General features: G+C 47.4%; 1 protein-coding gene across 4 annotated transcripts in view; it reads right to left on the bottom strand.

Annotated features, from left to right (window-relative positions):
• The window catches only part of ERC1 (ELKS/RAB6-interacting/CAST family member 1), a 269,744-nt gene that overhangs the window by 17,966 nt on the left and 229,566 nt on the right, over window positions 1-22,212 (bottom strand). For 3 of the 4 annotated variants that reach the window (XM_052639804.1, XM_052639803.1, XM_052639806.1), the window contains one exon: window positions 4,952-5,140. In XM_052639804.1, coding sequence (XP_052495764.1) covers window positions 4,952-5,140 — 189 coding nt within the window. Of the gene's footprint in view, window positions 1-4,645; window positions 4,770-4,951; window positions 5,141-22,212 lie in introns of those variants that run through there. The other variant, XM_052639805.1, reaches the window with a different exon arrangement.

Here is a 22,212-nt window from a genome sequence, read left to right as displayed (position 1 = left end):
GTTTCCTCATTCTGAAAGGAGTTTATGCAGCACGCCAAACACTACAGTGTGGAATTTTAAGGATTCCCGCCTGGCAGACTCTCAGTGGGTAACACCTCACACTACCTCCTACAAACCTGTTAACTAACGTGAGCACAGACATTTACGCTGAGAGCTGGCCTTGCCCACACGGAGGAGAACGTCTCTCTCTGCCACAGGGGCCAAAGGGGAGCATCTGGGTTCTGGGAACCGTGGACACGGCTGGCCAGTCCAGCGGGTTTGGTTTGGCTCTCAGAATTGAGCGTGTCTGTCATAGGGGCGGATCAGAAACAGATAACAAACCACCCAGACAACTAGTGAGACCTTTAACGCTGAGGCCATCGGGACTGCAGGAGCAACGCTCTGCTGTGGCTGAGGTTTAAGTGCTAAACCAGCATACAGCTCACCCAAGCCCACGAGTCACTGCGGCCGAGCAGGACAGAGGGCAGTGGCCTCGGCGGCAGTGGCGTGTGGTCAGCACACTCTCCATCCAGCACATGGCCCCCGACTCTAGGGCCTTGTGACAGGGAGGGAGGAGGCAAGGCTCCTTCCCTTGCTTGATTTTTGCCTTCTTAGTGCCCACTCAACACCTTCCCTGAGTGGTCTCCTGGCTCCCTGGTGAGACGACAGAATGATCTTTTACAAGCTCCCAGGGCAGCAATTCAGAGGGGCCATGGAAGGGGCTCCAGTGCTGACCAAAGTTCCGGGGTCACGTGGGCTGCTGAGGGACCTCGGGGACCTACGAACATTGTAGAGAGGACCATGCACGGTGGTGGGGGGCAGGCACAACGTGATAATATAGCAGCTGTACTGACGCGGAGAAGACCGCAGGGGGCTGGACAGCCATTCATTTGGGTTTGTTAAAGGGAAGTGTGTGTGATGTGATTTGAAAGCTCTTGGGATCGTTGGGTTTGAAAAGAAAATGTTCCCACAGCCACTAGAACTCAAGATGGGAGACCCCAGACCTCCAAGTCCAGTCTGGCTCAGTGGATGCTCAAGGTTTAGCACACGGGGAGCCCGGGCCCCCCGGAAGCATGGGTGAAGCCACACTTTATGCCCTAATGTCTGTGAAGCAGCTTTAAGGAAAGACCCAGCTATTAGGTTCTGTTCAGGGCACTCTGCACCGACGTCACCAGCAGGCCCTGAAGTCTCCAAGGATGTCAAAATCAGTGGCCGTGAGCAAGGCTCTCTAGCACCCCCTGCTTGAAAAGGCAGGCCCTGGGATTCATGTGGAGGGCCATTTCCAGAGTTGCTCTGGAAGCTGGTTGTTCGAAGGCCTGAAACAATCACCTAAGGGGCAGTTAGGGCCCCAGGAGCCCCCTGGGCTACTGTTCACTCGGTCGTGTCTGGCTCTTTGTGACCCCATGGACCGCAGCACACCAGGCTTCCCTGTCCATCACCAACTCCTGGAGTTTGCCCAAACTCATGTCCACTGAGCCAGTGATGCCATCCAACCATCTCATCCTCTATCGCCCCCTTCTCCTCCTGCCCTCAGTCTTTCTCAACATCAACGCTCAGCACAGTGAGCAAGAGTTCTAGCTGCTCCATGCAGTCATGAACACTTGGAGAATTTTAGCCCCTTCTGGGGGACTGCGGTGCTATCTCCTCGTGACTTTTGTTTATATGTGGGCACTGTGTTCATGTGCTTGGTTTGTGTATTTTCTGTTGCAAAGTGTTGGTTCACGTCTTCTGCCCATTTAAAACTTATGCTGTTTTGTCTTTTTGTTTCTGATTTTAAAAATATCTTCTCGATTCAAGTCCTTAGTTTGGTATATCTACTGTATGTCCTCCCAGTATTCTGATGAACAGAAATTTCAAGTTTTGATGAAGTATGACTTTTCATTTTCTCCTCTCATGTTTAGTGTTTTATATCTCTATGCCTGCTGAACTGGGGGTAATCTTAGCACTTTGCTAATAACTAGAACTTACTTAAATGCATTTCTTTAGTAAGGCTTAAAAACAACCCTCCGCTGCTAATCCTTGGTTTGTGTGCTTAGTCGCTCAGTCGTGTGACTCTGTGACCCTGTGGACTGTAGCCCGCCAGGCTCCTCTGTCCATGGGATTCTCCACGCAAGAGTACTACAGTGGGTTGCCATTTCCTTCTCCAGGGGATCTTCCGTACCCAGGGATAGAACCCAGGGCTCCTGCATTGACAGGTGGATTCTTTACCACTGAGCCACCTGGGAAGCCTTGGTTTACAAAGGCTCAATTTTAGAACCCAAACACTGACTTCACCTAGAGTTCCAGGGCTACTAAGGTTTTAAAAACAAAAAGTGCCCTTTAAAAAATATTCACTCACTCAGCACGTAGGTCGCACGTGTCTACTGGTAGGACGAGATGATCTGTATCAATCGGGCACAGTGCTGACAGGTATGCCAGGGCTGGGGAGGACCACAGAGTGTCTGGGGCTCAACCGTAGTTTCTAAATCTCTCCGAAAGGAAATTCTATTAACACACTTCTCTGCAATTTGTCCCATGGTCACAATTCTACATTCAGATTCTTCCCTATGTCTAACTGAAATATTCATTTTGTAATTGAATACACTCTCATCTTGGAGAAAGAAATGGCAACCCACTCCAGCATTCTTGCCTGGAGAGTCCCACGGACAGAGGAGTCTGGAGGGCTACAGTCCATGAGGTTACAAAGAGCTGGACACGACTGAAGTGACTGAGCATGTACGCTTCTGTCCTCAGTAGAATATGAAAAGAGAAACACAGGCTTCCTCACCATTGAGACAAAAGCCTTCATCCAGTAACTGAGCTCCATGCTTTGTCTTTCTTTTAAATTTTTCTGTGTAATCCACCCTTTAAAAATGCTTATTTTTTAATACTCCAATCTTCTTCAAGTCTTTTACCTTATTTTTTTCTTTCAGCGGAGTTTGGGCTGGGAGGTCACATTCAAATACAGCCCTAAACTGAGGGGTTAGTTTACATCCCCTTTACACTAGAATAACCGACAACCAGGGTTGGAAAAAAGCCGAGGCTTAATCTGACTGCCATCGCCTCCCAGGGCTGGTCCCTCCCACAACCTTCTCCTCCGGGGAAGCAGCCATCCCACATGTGCTGTCCAGTCTTCCTGTGGACAGCCCAAACGTTCCTCCTGCCGGGGTCTGCCTTCTCATGCTATCTGCTCACGGGTGTGGGGTGAACAGGCTGTCCACAGTGAGCTCATTTCCTCACCTGTAATCGACTGTATGGGGCAGCTCAGTGGGAAAGAATCCGCCTGCCAAAGCAGGAGACCCGGGTTTGATCCCTGGGTCAGGAAGATCTCCTGGAGAAGGAAATGACAACCCACTCCAGTATTCTTGCTTGGGAAATCCCACAGATTGAGCAGCCTGGTGGGCTACAGTCCATGCGGTTGAAAACAATTGAACACAACTTAGCAACTAAAAAACAACAGCAGCAAACTTTGATATATCACTGTTACTGCTTTGAGATGTCCTGTCTCTGCAAGATTTTGAAGTAAAGTTTCTAAAATTAACTAGCCATGTGCTCTGTTTTCAGTGGGCTTCCAGTGGTATTTTAACTACATAGTTACTAATATCAAAAGAACCTATCAGAAATTCAATCTAAATTTTACCAGTAAAATTTTTCCCCTTTCAAGAAGAAAGTAAAATTTCCATGGTAACACCCTAAATTTGAGACATAGGCCTTGCCTTTTCCATCACACCAAGCAGGTGGGTGACTGACAGGCCCTTAATTGTGCTTGGTTTTAGGTAACGTCCACACCTGGGAGTCAGTCCCACCGTGACCCCACAGCATACTTATTGACCACCTCTGCTGTCATTGCTGCCTGCAACCTTGAATCACAGAAGTGTCCTATCTGACACAGCCTCCCCTCTCGCATTACCAGTGAACATACAGGATGCATTCAGCTGGACAGAGCATGGCTTCAACCCTCTGGAGCAGACGCATAGCCGACTGACACCACGACCACCGTCCACGAGGGGCTGGGACACCACGACCCCCACTCTGCAGCCAGGAGTGAAAGCAGCTGAAGATAAACACTCGAACACTACTCCAGTTCTTTTTCTCTTTTTATTTCTCAGGGTTGACTCAACTTCTCTTCCCTTCACTTTGCACGGCTGCTCTCTACCTCTGTCCTCATCCTGTTCTCCTTGCTTCTTTTACTCCTGGGTTTTGTCTCTGGACTAGCCTTCTCATTTTGCTACTGAACTCAAAAATCATAACATGGAAGAAAAGAGAACTGATGGATTTTACGGACAACACTAAACAGAAAATGTAGTGGGGGGGGGTGGCGGTGGGGAGGGGATCACCTAAATTCATTCATCTCATGGCTGCTCTTATTTGAAAAACTCAGTAGGTCATGACCCACAGCTCCTGAGAGACAGCTGACCTGTCAGGGGTCCTGCAGGTCAGACTTCCCATCCGTGGCCACCATCACAGGCCCCTTAACTGTCTCCCTTCTTTTTTTGAGAGAGAAGAAAGAAAGAGAGGGAACTTCATTTTCTTTCTTTTTTGGAGCATAATTGCTGTATCATGCTGTGCTAGCCCCTGCTGTACAATGAAGTGAGCCGGCCACATGTACACACGCGCGCGCCCTCTCGAGCTCCCCTCCCCTGCTTCCCCGCCCCTCTAGGTCACCGCAGAGCGCCGAGCTGGGCTCCCTGGGTCATGTGTCAGCCGCCCGCGAGCTCTCCATTTCACACGTGGTTGTGTATGTCAGTGCTACTCTCCCAAGCCGTCTCTGCCTTCTCAACCAGCCCTTTCTGATTCTTTAGCAAGTTACCCTGAAGGAAGAACAAAATGGGACTTACTTCAAATAGGGGCTCCTAATTTCTACTGAAGGACCAACCCCTGTTAAGAATCTTGATTCTGAACCCGGAATTCCCCAAAGCAGCTTCTACTGCATCAACTTACAGAGCAGCTGGCTTGGGCGAGGCTGTCGTCTGAGCCCAGGTGGGGGTCTTACCTGTTCCTGGGTCATCTTCTGCAGCTCATTCTCCCATGCTGCCTGGTCATCGTCCAGCTTATAGGCGGCTGGTGGAGTGAGTCCTCGGAGGATCAGGGGGTCTCGGTCATGGCAGAGGGCGGTCAGGTGTCTGATGTACAACTTGAGCTTGCTTCTGTTTTGGTCAAGTTCTAGGAGGGACTGGATGATCTGAAGCGAAAAAAATGAGGAACGTCAAGGTCAGTCTGAAACGAGAAAGTCCAATCTCTTTGTGCCTCCCAAGGCAAAGAGACAGGGTGAGACTAGAGCTCTTACAACCACTAACCGCCCTCTTTGTCCGCACACATCTACGAAGCCACACCCACCCATCACCGTGCTGGGAGCCACGTGGGGGGCACTGGCATGTACATCAGCGTGAGATGGGATTCCGTGTTCAGGTGGGGACTAAGCACAGCACTGGCTTGTTTTTGCAGAGATGACATTCCTGCTACAGAAAGACTGCAGTCCCCTCACAACTGCTCATCCACCTATTTATGGGCAGCTACAAAAACTCTAGGTATCCTCTGAGTTCCCAAAGCTGGGTTGGAAGGGAAAAAGGATTACAGTGACCAGACTCCGTCTGTCCCCTTGTCTTTTCCTTCCAACCCAGCTTTGGGAACTCAAAGAACACCTAGGACACCCTCTGTTCCTTCCCCCCCTCAGGAGTCCTGCTCATACACTGCACTCCATGCTCAGTGGTCATGACTATCCGGGAAGCAGCATTCCTGGCTTTCCTGCGAATGGTCCCATTATCTACCTGGAAATGCTCTGTTCCCACCACCTCCATGCCACAGCATTGCATGGGTTTAGGGCAGCCGAGAGCGGAGAAGAGACGTGTACGATACTGTATGACATCTCTTACGTGCGGTTTAAAGCAGTACAAATGAAGAGACGTGCAAAACAGAAACACACTCAGGTTTAGGGGCTTCACTGGCAGCTCACTGATAAAGAACCTGCCTGCTAAGGTAGGAGATGTGGGTTCGATCCTGGGTCAGGATGATCCCCTGGAGGAGGAAATGGCAACCCACTCTGGTGTTCTTGCCTGGAGAACCCCATGAACAGGGGAGCCTGGCAGGCTACAGTCCATGGGGTCGCAAAGAGTCGGATACGACTTAGCAACTACACAACTACACACACACACAAACGCTGCAAGTGAAACGTGCTCATCTGAAAGCCTGACGCACACGCGTGTCCCTCCACCTCCTGGAACAAAGGATGCCTCTGTTCCTGGAGGGACAGTGGTCCTCTCAGCTATGGGAAGGGTGATGAGTGAACTCACAACGGGATCTGTTTTGTCCTGGCTGGAGCCCCCGCACTCGACTCACAGAGGCATCGACCCTCCTTTTAGACATGACAGATGAATCCTCGCACAGCCCTGACACCTGAGCCCCAGCTGGGCGGGACCAGCTCCACGCGGGGTCTTCTCTCCAGAGGTGGGCCCTTTACCCTGAGAAATGACCACCACCTCGGCTCCATTGGAGAGCACGTTGCACAACACACGACCTCATCGGACAGCTCTCGGGACAGCTTTGGCCAGGCCCTTGGTGCTGGGCAAGCCTGGGCGGTGGAGGAGGGGCTGGGCTGCCCCCCTGTCTCCAATTCTGAACCGCAGGCACAGCGTCTGCCTGACACCCAGCCTCGTGGGGGCCGCCAACCCAGCACATGCTGGCATGTCCCTGACGCTCCCTGGGCTCAGGGCAGAGTCTGCATCTGCTGGTGTCACCGGGGTGGCACTTTTCACCAACAGGACGCCCTGATAAGGAGCTCGCTAATCTTCAAGTCAGGAGAAATGAGGCCTGGTACACCGAATTCTGCCACCCACCTCTCTCCAGAGGACTCCCCTGCCGCTTGCCTTATTTCCTTTTAAGAGTTTCTAAAATACAGTTTTATGTATTTTTTTTAAATTAAGAAAACAATGCAGATTTTACTCTGAAAAGTATGGGGGGGAACAGGAAAGAAATAATAAACAGTCTATAGGTATTCCACCAAGAACAGCACTTGCAACATTTTGCTGATTTTCTTCCAAGTCTTTTTATAAACTTACATAAATCAACTTTTAACTGTATCATACTTCACATTTTGCTTAAGACCCTGTTTATCCATTTAATGTTACATTGTGAGTCCTATTCACGACATTACGTATTCCTGGAAAACATGATTTTTAATGGTTGGTCTATAGATATATCACATTTCCTTTTTCTAATGCTATCTCCATGAAATAATTAAGACAGGCAAGAGCCTCAGCTTAGTGGCTAAAACAATCTCTAACTTACTAGAGAGATCAGAGTGCAGACCCACATGGTATATAATACAGAAGTTGGAGCCTAGCTAGGAAAACTAGAGAAAGTGAATCAATTTAGCAATATTATTTTTGAAACACACACACTCACACAACTGTCTGGGAACAAAGGTGATATACTCAGGGGCTGGGGGTCAGGGGGGAAGGCTCTGGGCTCTTACGGGACCCCTCCAGGTCCGAGCCCTGTGTTGCCTGTGGTGTCAACACTGCCAACCGCAGAAGGAGGAGCTGTTTCAATAAAGCACAAGGTCTGGAGAGTGGGGAAGTCGGACAGGTTTTCACAAACAACGGTACTCTCAGAAAACACTCAGGTTTTCCTTCTGGCCACAGATGCGTATTCACACTGTAGAGAGCTCAGAAACTGAGTTTCAAAGCAGCATCTTTAAAGGCAAGTGCCAGGCCGTACTTCTTGAGATGCACGCCCACCGTGCACGTCAACAAGCCCACTGTCTGGTTGCTGTTCCCTCCACACCCCTCACGCTGCCACGCACCGCAGCCATGTTTCCAGCTTGGCCTCCTCCAGCCTCCTTCATGGACACACTGATTAGGAAAAAAATCTCTCTTGGGATTTTCATTGGATTTGTGCAACTTACTCCCATTTTGTGTGTGTGTGTGTGTGTGTGTGTGTGTGTGTGTGTGTGCGTGTGTCTCTACATATAGCTGCCATCACATTTGGGCTGCAAGGCAGAAAGAGCTGATACCCTAGGTAATTACTGTTTGAGTTGGAAAAGTGACATAAAAAAGCATGAAGACAATCTGATAAATGGTGGTAAGGGGAAGGTCAAATTTCTTATAGTAAAGTGGAACCTGGAAACATGCTAGCTCACTGCTGTATGGCTGGGAATGAAAAAGTGGACTCTCAGGCCTCTGTTCTTAATCAGAGATGAATCTCACACTGACTTAAATATATTTCATGCTCAGGTGCTAACTGATAACAAAATACATAGTGTTTTGCACTCTGTAATTTTTCAAAGTCCAACTGAAAAGTTACAAAAATAACAGAATTTGAAGTTTTTTTTCCAGGATAAAAATTCTTGCTATGCAATGGCCAAGATGCCTTTTTCTCATGTTAAAGGGAATTGCTTTTTAAAAACAAAACAAAAAACTAGAGAGCTTACTCCATGAAAGCATACGAAGCTGCCCAGCCAGCAGTCTCTGAATGTGTCCATTAGGAGAAAAGTCACTGGAGCCTGTCTGAGACCCATTTAGCCATGTCCATCACGGGGAAAACGCCCTCATCTCTCCCCTCCCCCTCCAAGTCCAACTTGGGCCGACCACCCAGAAAAGAAACTGCATTTCCCACAAGGAAGAACTGTGACCGCCTAACCTCAGGAGGGAAGAGTGACACTCGCCGAGTAGGAAGAGGATGCTCACAGGACCCAGAAGTTAAGTCTTTGGTCTACGTGAACTTCAGAGGGTTGGTAAGAAGTGCCACCAAAAGCAAGGTGGTCAGGCCACATCACAGTTCTATAGCTGTGCAAAACTAGAGTTATCTCTTTTTTTTTTTTTCTTTTGGCAAAAAGAAGTTTAAAAAAAAAGAACTTGTCAAGATAACCTCTGCTTCTAACAAACAGAACGCCAAAACGGCAACATTCCCCGAATCCAACATTTACCAAGTTGTTAAGGAAGATCATTTAAATTCAAAGAACAGATGAGAGCCTTTCAGCTGATGTCCTGAAAGCTTTGTTTCTTCTGGCAAGGATTTACTTGCTTATGAATCAGATCCTCAAAATGGCTTCAGAGGCCAGCGTGTGATGACATAAAGTGACCTCCGGAAGGTGTTTATCTTAACCTCCCCTCCACTTGAGTATGGTTGGACGTCCAGAGGTGTTTTAGAAGACAGCCAAGTTGCTTCTGTATGCTATGATACAGACTGTAATGGAAAACTCTACAGCAGCCCATTTCTGCAGCCCACTCATCTAACAGATGGGGACACACCTGCCTGCGCCAGGATGGGACATGTGATCAGGTCCATGGCCGGCTCTCCTCTCCCCACGGTTTCTGCATCAGACCTTCCTAAGTATAAGGTGGCTGGTTGTGACACATTCTGGGAGCTCATTTTGAGAGCAGAGGTTGTACTGAACATTATGTGGGACTTAATGCATTTGCCCTTGTGGTACTAATATTTTACTGTTCAAAAGATGCCACTATTTTTTAAGCTGCTGCTAAGTTGCTTCAGTCGTGTCTGACTCTGTGTGACCCCACAGACGGCAGCCCACCAGGCTCCCCCGTCCCTGGGATTCTCCAGGCAAGAACTGGAGTGGGTTGCCATTTCCTTCTCCAATGTATGAAAGTGAAAAGTGACAATGAAGTCGCTCAGTCATGTCCAACTCCTAGAGACCCCATGGACTGCAGCCTACCAGGCTCCTCTGCCCATGGGATTTTCCAGGCAAGAGTACTGGAGTGGGTTGCCATTGCCTTCTCCGTTTTTTAAGCTAATTAACATTTATTGATCATTTACTGTGTTCCTGGCAAAGTAATTGTACTGATGATTTCTCTGTCACTAAAAGATCCTCTTGTTCTTCCTTCTGTCTGCTGACATCCTGGTAGGCACGTTCAGATGTTCCTGAATTACTGCATAAACACCAGAGGCAGTTCTGATTTCTCACTGGGTCACTGTCACACTGCTATCCCCCAAGGTAGGCTCATCAAGAAAGTCCCAGAACAACCAATGCACTGACTTCCCCAAAACATTATTCTCTTAATGATGCTCCTGTCCAGAGGTCCCAGCAGAAAGCTGAACTTTGAAAAGTTAAAAAGGAGGCAAGCAAAAGGGAACAGGTACATGAAAAGATGTTCAACATCATTACTTATTAGATTAATGCAAATCAAAGCTACTATGAGGTATCACCTCACACCAGGCAGAAAGGCCATCATCAAAAAATCCACAAACAACAAATGTTGGAGAGGGTGTGGAGAGCAGGGAATGCTCCTACACTGTTGGTGGGAATGTAAATTGGTACAGCCACTGTGAAGAACAGCATGGAAGTCCCTTAAAAAACTAAAGACAGAGATACCATATGACCCTGCAACCCCACTCCTGGGCAAAAATCCGGAGAAAAACATGATTTGAAAGGGTATGTGGACCCCAATGTTCGCTGCAGCACTATTTACAGTAGCCAAGACACGGAAGCAGCCTAAATGTCCACTGACAGAGGGATGGATAAAGAAGATGTTGTACATTTATACAGTGGAATATTACTCAGCCATGAAAAAGAATGAAATCATGCCATCTGCAGCAACATGGGCATTTCTAGTTAGCACCAGACATGGAACAACGGACTGGTTCCAAATTGGGAAAGGAGCACTTCAAGGCTGTATACTGTCATCCTGCTTATTTAACTTATATGCAGAGTACATCATGTGAAATGCCAGGCTGGATGAAGCACAAGCTGGAAACAGGTTTCCACAAGATTGCAGGGAGAAATATCAATAACCTCAGATATGCAGATAACCCTACCCTTATGGCAGAAAGTGAAAAGGAACTAAAGAGCCTCTTGATGAAAGTGAGGAGAGTGAAAAAGTTGGCTTAAAATTCAACATTCAAAAAACAAAGATCATGGCATCACTTCATGGCAAATACGGAAAAAATGGAAACAGTGACTTTATTTTCTTGGGCTCCAAAATCACTGCAGATGGTGACTGTAACCATAAAATGAAAAGACGCTTGCTCCTTGGAAGGAAAGCTATGACAAACCTAGATAGTATATTAAAAAGCAGAGACATCACTTTGCTGACAAAGGTCCATCTAGTTAAAGTTATGGCTTTTCCAGTGGTCATGGTTGGATGTGAGAGTTGGACTATAAAGAAAGCGGAGCACCGAAGAATTGATGCTTTTGAACTGCGGTGTTGGAGAAGACTCTTGAGAATCCCTTGGAAAGCAAGGAGATCAAACCAGTCCTAAAGGAAATCAGTCTTGAATATTCACTGGAAGGACTGATGCTGAAGCTGAAACGCCAATACTTTGGCCACCTGACGCAAAGAACTGATTCATTAGAAAAGACCCTGATGCTGGGAGAAACTGAAGGTAGTAGGAGGGGACGACAAAGGATGAGATGGTTGGATGGCATCACCAACTCGACGGGCAGGAGTATGAGCAAGCTCTGGAACTGGTGATGGACAGGGAAGTCTGGCGTGCTGCAGTCCATGGGCTCACAGAATAGGACATGACTGAATGACTGAACTGAACTGGGGGGCTTCCCTGGTGGCTCAGATGGCAAAGAACATGCCTGCAATGAGGGAGACTTGGGTTTGGGAAGATCCCCTGGAGGAGGGCATGGCAACCCACTCCAGTACTCTTGCCTGGAGAATCCCCATGGACAGAGGAGTCCAGTGGGCTACAGTCCATGGGGTTGCAAAGAGTCGGACATGACTGAGTAACTAAGCACAGCACAGCACAAGAAACATTGAGGGTCCTAGAGAGTGTCATACTCTCTATGACATCCCTTTTATGTGGAATCTAAAAATAACTGATACAAATGAATTTACAAACAAAAACAACACACAAAACACCAGAAAGAGACTCACAGACTTAGAGAACGAACTTATGATTACCAGGGTGAAAGGAAAGGTCACGTACACACTTGGATAATTAAAATGGATCACCAACAAGGACCTAACTGGACAGCACAGGGAAGTGTGCTCAGTGTTATGTGGAGCCTGGATGGGAGGCAGGTTTGGGGGAGGATGGATACATGTCTGTATCTGGCTGAGTCCCTTCAATGTTCGCCTGAAACTACCACAACATTGTTAATCGGCTATTCCCCATTACAAGATAAAAAGTTTTAAAAGTCTGGAGGGGGGCGGGGGAGGAGGCACAGGAATAAAATTCGGCAGCCTGGCCTCAAAGTTCTTTTTCATGTCAAGAACTGAGCTTATCTTCTTGGTTATGATGTGCATTAGGACCAGGAAGATGAAGGATGGCACCAGGTCTCTTCACAAAGGTTTGGAGCAGGTGTTACTTTCTCACTTAAATGCAGCTATTTTGTGAAACAATGCAGTTCTTTCAAGAAACAGTGAATGGAAATTACATTTTTGCTACATTAATTAGATATACTGTATATCAACTCACACTTATTATTGATACTAAAAAAATTATATATTTGGCTTAACAAACATTTAGTGAGTGCCTTTATGCCGGGCCACACACAGCTTTTGCTGGCAGGAATATTACGAATGACATGCATGAATGCTAAATTGCTTCAGCTGTGTCAGACTCTATGCAACCCCATGGACTGTAGCCCACCAGGCTCCCCTTTCCATGGGATTCTCCAGGCAAGAACACTGGAGTGGATTGCTATGTCCTCCTCCAGGGAAATGTGGCCCTATTTTGCATTAAAAAAAAAAAAAAAACATGAGATAATGGAGCTAATGTGTTGAGTGTACAAGAGAGTTAAAATGTGTAAATTCAGGATTTATCTCTGTTTTAACTTTTGTTTTGAGGTTTCCTTCAGGCAAACCTTCAAACTGCTAAATAAACCTCTTTATCTTGATTCAAGGCTTGGTTTGACTTGTTCTTCACATATAAGGTTAGAAAATTCAACAACTTTTGTCTTCTTAATGTTCTCTGAGATCCAACTTTTTATTTAGCCTTCCTACCTGGAGCACAGACAGGACACTCAGTGGATCCCCTGCATGTTTTTGGTGTGGTGGTCCTTACTCATCTTTAATCCTAACAAACTGAAGACAATTGTGCATTCCAGAACAGCCTTCTGGCTTATGCATCTGCGAGACGCTAGGCAAACACATGCCTCATGCGGCTGCACCCTCACGATAACCAGTAAAGCTAAACTAAGAAGGGTTCATGCTTTACCCCTGCATGCCCTTCATCAAAAACCAAACTTCACTGTTAACAATGAAAACCGGGAACATTTCAGCAGCGTTAGCCTGAGTTTGTGCCTAGCTAGAGGGCTACAGTGATTGAAAACAAAAAAAATTTCTTTTGGGGGGAAGTCGATAAACTTCTAAAATTTCATGGAAAGTTAAAGGATAACCTAAAGTTAAATGCAGACACGTCCAGAGCTCCAAGTCCAGACCCTCCACATCACAACCGTTTCTCATGTGTGTCTACTTCACTCCCCACACAAACTTTACAGAATGGGAAGCTGTCTTGCATTCCTCTTCCAAAACAAAAACTCATGACAAATACAAAAGCCAGAATGACGCTGAAACTGTTAGTCGCTCAGTTGTGTCTGACTCTTTGTGACCCCTGTCAGGCTCCTCCGTCTATGGGATTTCCCAGGCAAGAATACTGGAGTGGGTAGCCATTCCCTTCTCCAGGAGATCTTTCTGACCCAGGGATCCAACCCACATCTCCTTCATAGAAGGCAGATTCTTTACCGTCTGAGCCACCGGGGAAGCCAGGATGACGTTACTTCCACTATAAAGATTCACTGTGGGTTTCGAGCATGAGCCACCTGTTCTCCTTGCTCGGCCCTGCAGTAAACGCTCCCCTTGCCTCACTACAAACTGGCGTCAGGAGGTTGGCTTTGCTGCATGTGGGTGAGCAGACTTAAGTTTGGTTTGGTGACACAAGGTCACTGATATGAATAGATGTTAATCAGAAAACTTACTATATACAAAAATACCTGGTTCTAAGAATAAAAACTCTCTCCAAAGGTTTCAGATTTAAAGGGTTTCATGGCTTGTTAAAAGTGTAAGTGTGTTTAGGAAAACTGGAAAAGGTTACAGATTTGAAACATGAGAGAAAAAAAAAAAACAGTGGGAATCGTTTACAAACTAAAATGCAATCATTTCCTCTCAGTTTTACAGCTCAGAAATCTGTTGTCAATTTTCCTTTAAGCGCACATTACCACTCCAGCAGAACAAAACAGAACCTCCCCTACTTCCTGATCCAGATGGTCCGTACTCAGAGTTGTATGGAGATGGGGAGTGGGGTTCAGAATAAGATGAATCTTGGAATCTGAACCACAGGACTGCTAACTGCATTGTGCCTATTTACTCCTTATTCAGTTAAAACCTAACGTATCTTATTCAGATCCAGAAACTCCACTTGAACAGAGAGCAGTGTGAGGGAAGGAGGCTCTGGCTGAGCCCACCTCCCTGTGGCCAAGAGAGCAGGTTGGGGTGGGAGGTATTCTAAGTTCTTACCTCAGTACTTGGAAACTTGTAAAATACACGAAAATGAGGTGACTCACCAACAAGAGGGCAGATAGTACATCCAGATGAAGACGGGGCAGATTAACGGGCAGCGAGTGGACAGAACGCTGCAGGAGGCAGAGAAGCCGGACAAGCCAACCCCTGGAGGGGACACCAGGGGACGCACAGCGGGCACCCTAAAGGGGCGCTCAGACGGGACACAGTCAAGGAAGCGCCCACTCTGCGAGACTCAGAGCTGCGAGGAGCAGGTACGTATCCCAAGACTCCTCTTCCCTGCTCTTTAAATAAAGATGGGAAAGAAGCATCTTCAATTGAGTTCTTGGCTTGAGGCTTGCCTCTTCACAATAAATTATTTATTATATTCTAGTAAACAATGTAGGGGTTAAATACTTGTGTATGTGCGTGCGTGCATCGATGTATATATACTTTACATGACTTTCCCACAGCAAAGTTCCAGGGCTGTATACTAATGAATGTCAAATTATGGGGAAAATGTCTGGGCACAGGAGAGAAAATGAGGCAAAAGAGGGAGAAGCTCACGCTTTTTGAGTGGGCGAGCCAGCTGAAGGTGGATGCTGAATTTCACAGGAAAAACCAGGTAGGCGGCTGGCCATGGGCAAGAAGAGCGGCTTCAGCCCCTTGTGAGTCTGTTCACACACCACGTACCCACATCAACTCCCACCCCGCCGGTCCGCTGGGGCCTGAAGCCCAGCTCCTGCTGGACTGCCGCTGCGGTCAATCACTTCTTGGCTTATTACATGTTTACAAGACAGAAGGACGGATCTGAGAAAACACCAACATGCTTGCTGCCTGCTGGGCAGAACACAGTGACGGCCTCATCAGGACACTTCGTTTCTTCTCTAACCTTTGGGAGTGAAGGGCGGACACGAAAGGCTGACCTAGCTAGGATCCCAGTGAGTCACCAGAGAGGAGCGTCTAGGTCATGGGGCGCCCAGCCACTCGGTCTGCCTCAGGGTCACAGGAAGACAGAGAAGGAGAGCGGCAAGCACGGTATCTGGCGACTAGGAGATGTGGCAGCTGACCTGTCAAGGGCTCCCAAGTGGAGGCCAGGCTCTGGAGGAGACTCTCCTGTGACAGGCAGTTATTTTGAGGCTGGGTTAAAAGGACGGGGTGTGTGTGTGTGTGTGTGGGGGGTGTGTGTGTGTGTGGGGTGTGTGTGTGGGGTGTGTGTGTGTGGGGGGTGTGTGTGTGGGGTGTGTGTGTGTGTGTGTGGGGTGTGTGTGGGGTATGTGTGTGGGGGGTGTGTGTGTGTGTGTGGGGTGTGTGTAGGGTGTGTGTGTGTGGGGTGTGTGTGTGTGGGGTGTGTGTAGGGTGTGTGTGTGTGTGGGGTGTGTGTGTGGGGTGTGTGTGTATGTGGGGTGTGTGTAGGGTGTGTGTGGGGGGTGTGTGTAGGGTGTGTGTGTGTGTGGGTTGTGTGTGTGGGTTGTGTGTGTGTGGGGGTGTGTGTGTAGGGTGTGTGTGTGTGGGGTGTGTGTGTGGGGTGTGTGTGTGTGTGTGGGGTGTGTGTGGGGGGGTGTGTGTAGGATGTGTGTGTGTGGGGTGTGTGTGTGTGTGGGGTGTGTGTGTGTGGGGGGGGGTGTGTGTGTGGGGTGTGTGTGGGGGGTGTGTGTGTGTGTACACGCGGAGGAGCTGGAGGAGCTGACACAAGCGATTTCGCCACCAGTCCCATGTGATGGCAGCACCAGTGTTGATGCCAGCGTCTCCTGCTGAAAGCTCCTGACCACCCTGCCCCCGAGGGTCACTGTGTCCTCTGGAGCCTCATTAGACAGGAAGCCAGGCTGGGAGGGTACAGGAGGGAGGGAAGGTTCCTATAGCCTGGAAGGCAGGGGAAGACGGAAATGTATCTGTATGCCTGTGTACACATCAGAGATGAGTATCCGTGCTGTCAGAAACGAGCTACATACAGGCACTGAATCTCCTGATGCTGAAGCTGGAGACAGCCAGGACATGTCCTGTGACAGGTCAGAAGCATCTGTGACTCGGTGTGTGTAAGGACGCACCTGTACACAACCTGTAGGGGCAATGGGGGGCCGGGGGCAACATGGGGAGAAAGACCTGTGCCCGTATTTCAGCAAGAGGACAGCTCAGGACCTGCTTGACTGAGGCAGGAAATGCTCCAGGACATCAGGGACAGAGAACAGCACGGGGGGCAGGAGCATCAGGGTGGGGCCTTCACCTCTCCAGGTTGAACCAGTGCCCCGCCTCCACCCGCTGCCCTGCCGGTGTCCTCGTTCCCGCCCCCGCCCCATGAAGAATCTCCTCTCCATCCGCACACACCGGAAGTGTCACGAATCTGAGAACCCAAGCAGGGTCTTGGCAGCTCTGAGCGGTCCTGCCTGGACTTAGGTCTGCCACAGTCAATCAGGAAATCATCCTGAAAAAGCAAATTCTTTCTGAAAATTTTATACACCATGAACAAATCCCATGGATTAATGATTTCCAGACATCACCCCCTTCACCTTGGGAGTCATCCAGGCTTTGGGTGGAAGAAAAAGATTTGGGAAAAACAAAAATTAGGAAGAGTGTTTTCCGTTATGTTTTTCCCTACCCAGTTTTTCTATTTGAGAATAAAACTTCCCGCACTGAATTAATCTCTCCTCCCGCTATTCTCTGTTAAAATTCTTTAGCATAACACAAACTCTGACAGACATCACCATTTCAATCCCTAGTTGCTGAGGTTTAAGCAAAGCTTTATTATCTGAGGATACACAAGTGACTATGACATAAGAGGCTCAGCACAGAAACCTACAAGTTGTGACTGACATTATACAAGGTAACAGCCAGGGTTACCTTTATTTTCTTGGGCTCCAAAATCACTGATATAGTGACTGCAGGTGTGAAATTAAAAGACACTTGCTCCTTGGAAGAAAAGCAATGACAAATAGACAGCATATTAAAAAGCAGAGACATCACTTTGCCGACAAAGGTCCGTCTAGTCAAAGCTAGGTTTTTTCCCAGTAGTCATGAGTGGATGTGAGAGCTGGACCATAAAGAAGGCTGAGCACTGAAGAATTGATGCTTTTGAACTGTGGTGTTGGAGAAGACTCTTGAGAGTCCCTTGGACTACAAGGAGATCAAACTAGTCAATCCTGAAGGAAATCAGTCCTGAATATTCACTGGAAGGACTGATTCTGAAGCTGAAGCTCCAATACTTTGGCCACCTGATGCAAAGAGCTGACCACTGGAGAAGATCCTGATGCTGGGAAGGGTTGAGGGCAAGAGAAGAAGGGGATAACAGAGGATCAGATGATTGGATGGCATCACCAACTTGACAGACATGAGTTTGCGCAAACTCTGGGATGTAGTAAAGGACAGGGAAGCCTGGCATGCTGCGGTCCATGGGGTTGCAAAGAGCCGGATACGACTTAGTGACTGAATAACAACAATATTAACCTTCACTATTTATGTGTTGTCTGTGGTGGGTTCCCTACTTCATGAGCAGAGCTGGTTAGATCTGACAAAGGGTACAGATCACAAAGGATAAAACACTTACTCTCTGTACCTTTAGAAAAAGGTCTGCCAATCCCTAAAGCTATTCCAGATAACAGGTGAATATAATATCAGAGAGGAAATGCTTATAATCTTCTCAGATTATTTAAGAAGTAAATAATTACAGGTAAAATTTCAATTCATAATGAATATCACTGCTATCAATAGTAATATCAGGGGCTTCCCAGGTGGCACAGTGGTAAAGAATCTGCCTGCCAACGTAGGAGATGCAAGAGACATGGGTTTGATCTCTGGGTCAGGAAGATCCCCTGGAGAAGGGAATGGCAACCCACTCCAGTATTCTTGCCTGGAGAATCCCATGGACAGAGAAGCCTGGCGGGCTAGAGTCCACGGGGGTCACAAAAGAGTCAGACATGACTGAACACAAGCACAACAGCAGTTTTGTTGGTTGGTTGGGTGTTTTAAAGAAACATACAATTTGCTTCCTATCTCCCAATGCCAATAGATTTCTGTAGTTTCTTCCCTTTCAAAAAACAGTAATATCAACACAAAATAAAACACTGGTTGAATAGAGAACTGGATGTAGCAATGAGTATAACCAGAAAATTCAGAGGGCTGCTGTGTCTCCGGCTTGCTCCCTCCTGCCCACCGTCCACCGGTTGCCACAGCACATGAAGGCCAGGGTGATTCACCTGAGGGCAGCCCCAGGCTCGTGGCTTGTCACCTGCCCCAATATCTGTGAAGGGTGATGGTACGTCCGCCTATTCTTTGACATTCCTGCCCTCAGAAAGTGAAGCCTGAGATGCTCTGCCCCACTCCACGCCAGATGGTCTCGGTGACTCGCCCTGAAGGAACAGGACACAGGAGAGGTGGGCATGTGTGACTTCCGACTGCAGGACCTAAGAGTCACAGTGGCTCCTTGCCACCTTCTCTTCATTGCTCACTTTGGGTCCATATGGATAGGAACTGAAGGCTCCCGCCAGCATTTGGCATGGACCGTGAGTGAATATGCACCCACGTGGGCTCTGGCTACATCAAGCTTTAAACTACAGACCCAGCTGACATCCTGCCTGCAGCCCAGAGACACTCAGGCAGGAGCTACCAAGCCAAGCTGCTTCCAGATTCATGACCCGAAGAAAACGCTGAGATAACAGAGGTGCACTGTTTTTTAATGCTGCCAGGTTCTGGGTAATGCGTTATGCACAAATAGAGAATTAATTCCAGTAAGATGGATGAACCTAGAGCCTATTATACAGAATGAAGTGAAGTAATTCATTAATAGAGAAATAGAGATACCCCCTCAGCAGCACCCACAGGGAACCACAGAGAGGTCATCAGGTTCACACGGTAACTGCTTGGCACACGCCTGCCGTGTTTAGTCGCTCAGTCATGTCCACCTCTCTGCGACCCCATGGACTGTAGCCCGCCACTACCTGGCCCTTCCTCTGTGACCCTCGAGTCTCTAGTGCAGACCTGGGTTTTTCTACTGCTCCTCGGATAATCATTTTTTTCTGTTGGAGAAAATCTGTTGTTCAGTATTTGTTTCTGAGCTAATTTTCTCATTTCAGTCCATTTTAAACCAAACAATAAAAACCTCAGACTACACTTATGGACTTATTCTGTGTACCTTTGGATCCAGGAGTCAGTGGCAGGAGAGTGGATGGAGAATATGTATTTTAATTTGTAAAAACGTGAAGTCAAGGATAAACAGCCTGGTTCAATTCTGGAGGATGTCACAGTGTGAACACTGGATTTTAAATAGTGACCCACCAACAAGTGACTATGATGATGTAAACATTTAAGAAGCTTTCGTTTAATACCCAAAATGCCTTAAGAAAAAACTGAGTAACTTATTTTATAGTCACATGAAAAGGAACCCAGATAGTGTCAGAGCATTCTGGGCTTGCCAAATCCCTCCTCAGGCAGAAAGTCTATGATTCTAGTCTTGAAACTGAGGAAGAGAGGGAGGTACATGGTCCGTGCTATCTTTCAGTGAGAAGACATGAAGTCTCACTAACAAGTGGTTTGCCTTAAAACCTGAATTTTCACCAAAAAGAACCAGCCATCTGTTTTGAATATTCTAAAGACTAAGCCTCTATTTGAGCTGTGCTTTGATCTCCTAGGATAATAGGAAGACAGTGATACAGTCCAGCTACACCTCAATCAAGTGTGTGCATTTAATTCATCCCAGAAACGCCGACCGCCAGGCCCAGCTGCAAGCTTCAACCTCGTCATCACAGGACCAGGAGGAAGGACAGAGACATCAAGGGGGAATGGCTTTTTTGTTTTGGTTGATGATGCATTTTTGGGTTCAAGAAAATAGTCCGTTAACCCAAAACAGACAGTAATCCTAAAGACAGAGAGAAATATATAGAAAATAACAAATTAGGGAGAAGTTGAGGACAAGTTAATGAAAGAAACACTGCAGAACCCTATTGTAACACGACTGTTGTTTAATAGCTCAGATAAGATGCGAGTCAGATCACATCTTCCAAAACATAACTCTATAAAATAAAAACATGATGTAATAGGCAAGCATGAGGGCTGTCTCCTGGAACTGGTATTAAAAGGGGTCTCGTCACATGTTAGCTGAGGGGTAGGTGATAAATTTGACAGTGTATCCTAGAAGGTGCACTAGGAACTGACTGGGACCCCCCACACATGAACTGTGTCAAATCCCAGGATGACCTGTCAGGGTACAGAGCTGCTGTTCAGTCGCTAAGTCACGTTCGACTATGCGACCCCATGGACTGCAGCCTGCTAGGCTTCCCGTTCTTCACTATCTCCCACAGTTTACTCAAACTTATGTCCACTGAGTCAGTGATGCCCTCCTCTATCGCCCCCTTCTCCAACCCTCAATCTTTCCCAGCAACAGGGTCTTTTCAGGGTACAGAGTAAATTAAAAGTTTAAAAATACCTACTACACATGGACGAAACTTCCAATACATGCAACTTTTCTTTAGGGCAAAAGCTTCCCAGTTTTTTCTTTCAAAAACTATTTATTGAGCTCTGCAGGGTCTGCCCAGAGGACTGTGAAAAACAATTAGGATGTGAAGGATTTTATTTTGCATGAAGAGCAAGGATATTTTTATTATCTAGGGAGAATGTCTGAGTTACAAATAAGGCCACAAACAGGAAGAAGAGGGCACATCCTCATTAGTCAAATGCTCCTAATTGTTAAGGACCTATGTTCCAGAGATGTTTAAAACACCGCAGTTTTCAGTTTAAGAAATAAGTGAGTCTCAGCAGAAACTATAAAAATATAGGGGGGAACCTGCGGAACACTGTACAGTGTGTCTTAAAACTACACTGAAAGGTCGCTCCCCCGAGTATTTATAACTCGATCACGTGGCCTGAGAGGCCCCTGCCTCACTGAGATCACATGATCACCAAGTCCCTCAAGAATTACTCAGAGCCTCTGTGTCGAGGCAGCCTGCAAACTATCCTCAGGTGAGAGAACTTTAGCAGGAAAAGGCGCTTGCCACCGTGGTTGCTTCTTTGAAGGTGATGGGGTCTGACTTAAGGTCTGCAGCTGACCTCCCGCAGGGACACCTGGTGGAGGAAGGGTCTACACGCTGCTCAGGCAGGACCGGTGACGTCATCAACAATTCAGAGATTCCAAACAGAAAACGTTTCTCTTGCTGCAGGAAAAATGAATTACTAGGACTGTGCGTGACTTGTGCAGTGAGAGGAACGTTACTGTATCAGGAGAGAGGAGAAATCTATGAAGTAAACAGTAGCATCAGAGGATCCTGTGAACTCTATTAAGCACTATCGCTACCAATATCACACAGCCCATGACTGAATACTTCCTGGGTGCTGGGCCAAGGGCTAAGTGCACTGAGAACGTTTGTGCTTGTAACCCCACCAGGACCTTCGCTGTAGGTTTCATCACTGCCACTTAGCAGATAGGAACCTGACACTTGGAGGAGAGGTGAAGTGACTCGAGGGAAATTCCACAGCTACCGAGTTCAAATTAGTTTGAGGGGCAAAGCATGTTATTTAACACCAAACTAAACAGCCATAAAACAACAAACCTGCCATACAAGGGACACAAAAGAAAACATGTTTCGTCAGTTTCACAGGTGGGATATAGCAGAGGAACTACAAAAGGCAGGATAAATAAAATCAGAAATGAGAAAAAGGAGGACTTCCCTGTTGGTCCAGTGGGTCAGACTCTGCTCCCAATGCAAGGGGCCTGGGTCGGATCCCTGGCCAGGGAACTAGATCCTAAATGCCCCAACAACGAGTTCACACGCTGCTACTAAAGATCCCCATGCCACAGTGAAGACGGAGGAGCTCGAATGCTGCACTTAAGACCTGGCTAAGCTAAACACACAAATAAATATTTAAA

This window comes from Budorcas taxicolor, chromosome 5 (assembly GCF_023091745.1).
Source record: "Budorcas taxicolor isolate Tak-1 chromosome 5, Takin1.1, whole genome shotgun sequence".
In the NCBI taxonomy this organism is placed as follows: Eukaryota; Metazoa; Chordata; class Mammalia; order Artiodactyla; family Bovidae; genus Budorcas; species Budorcas taxicolor.
This window is presented reverse-complemented; position numbering and strand designations above follow the sequence as displayed.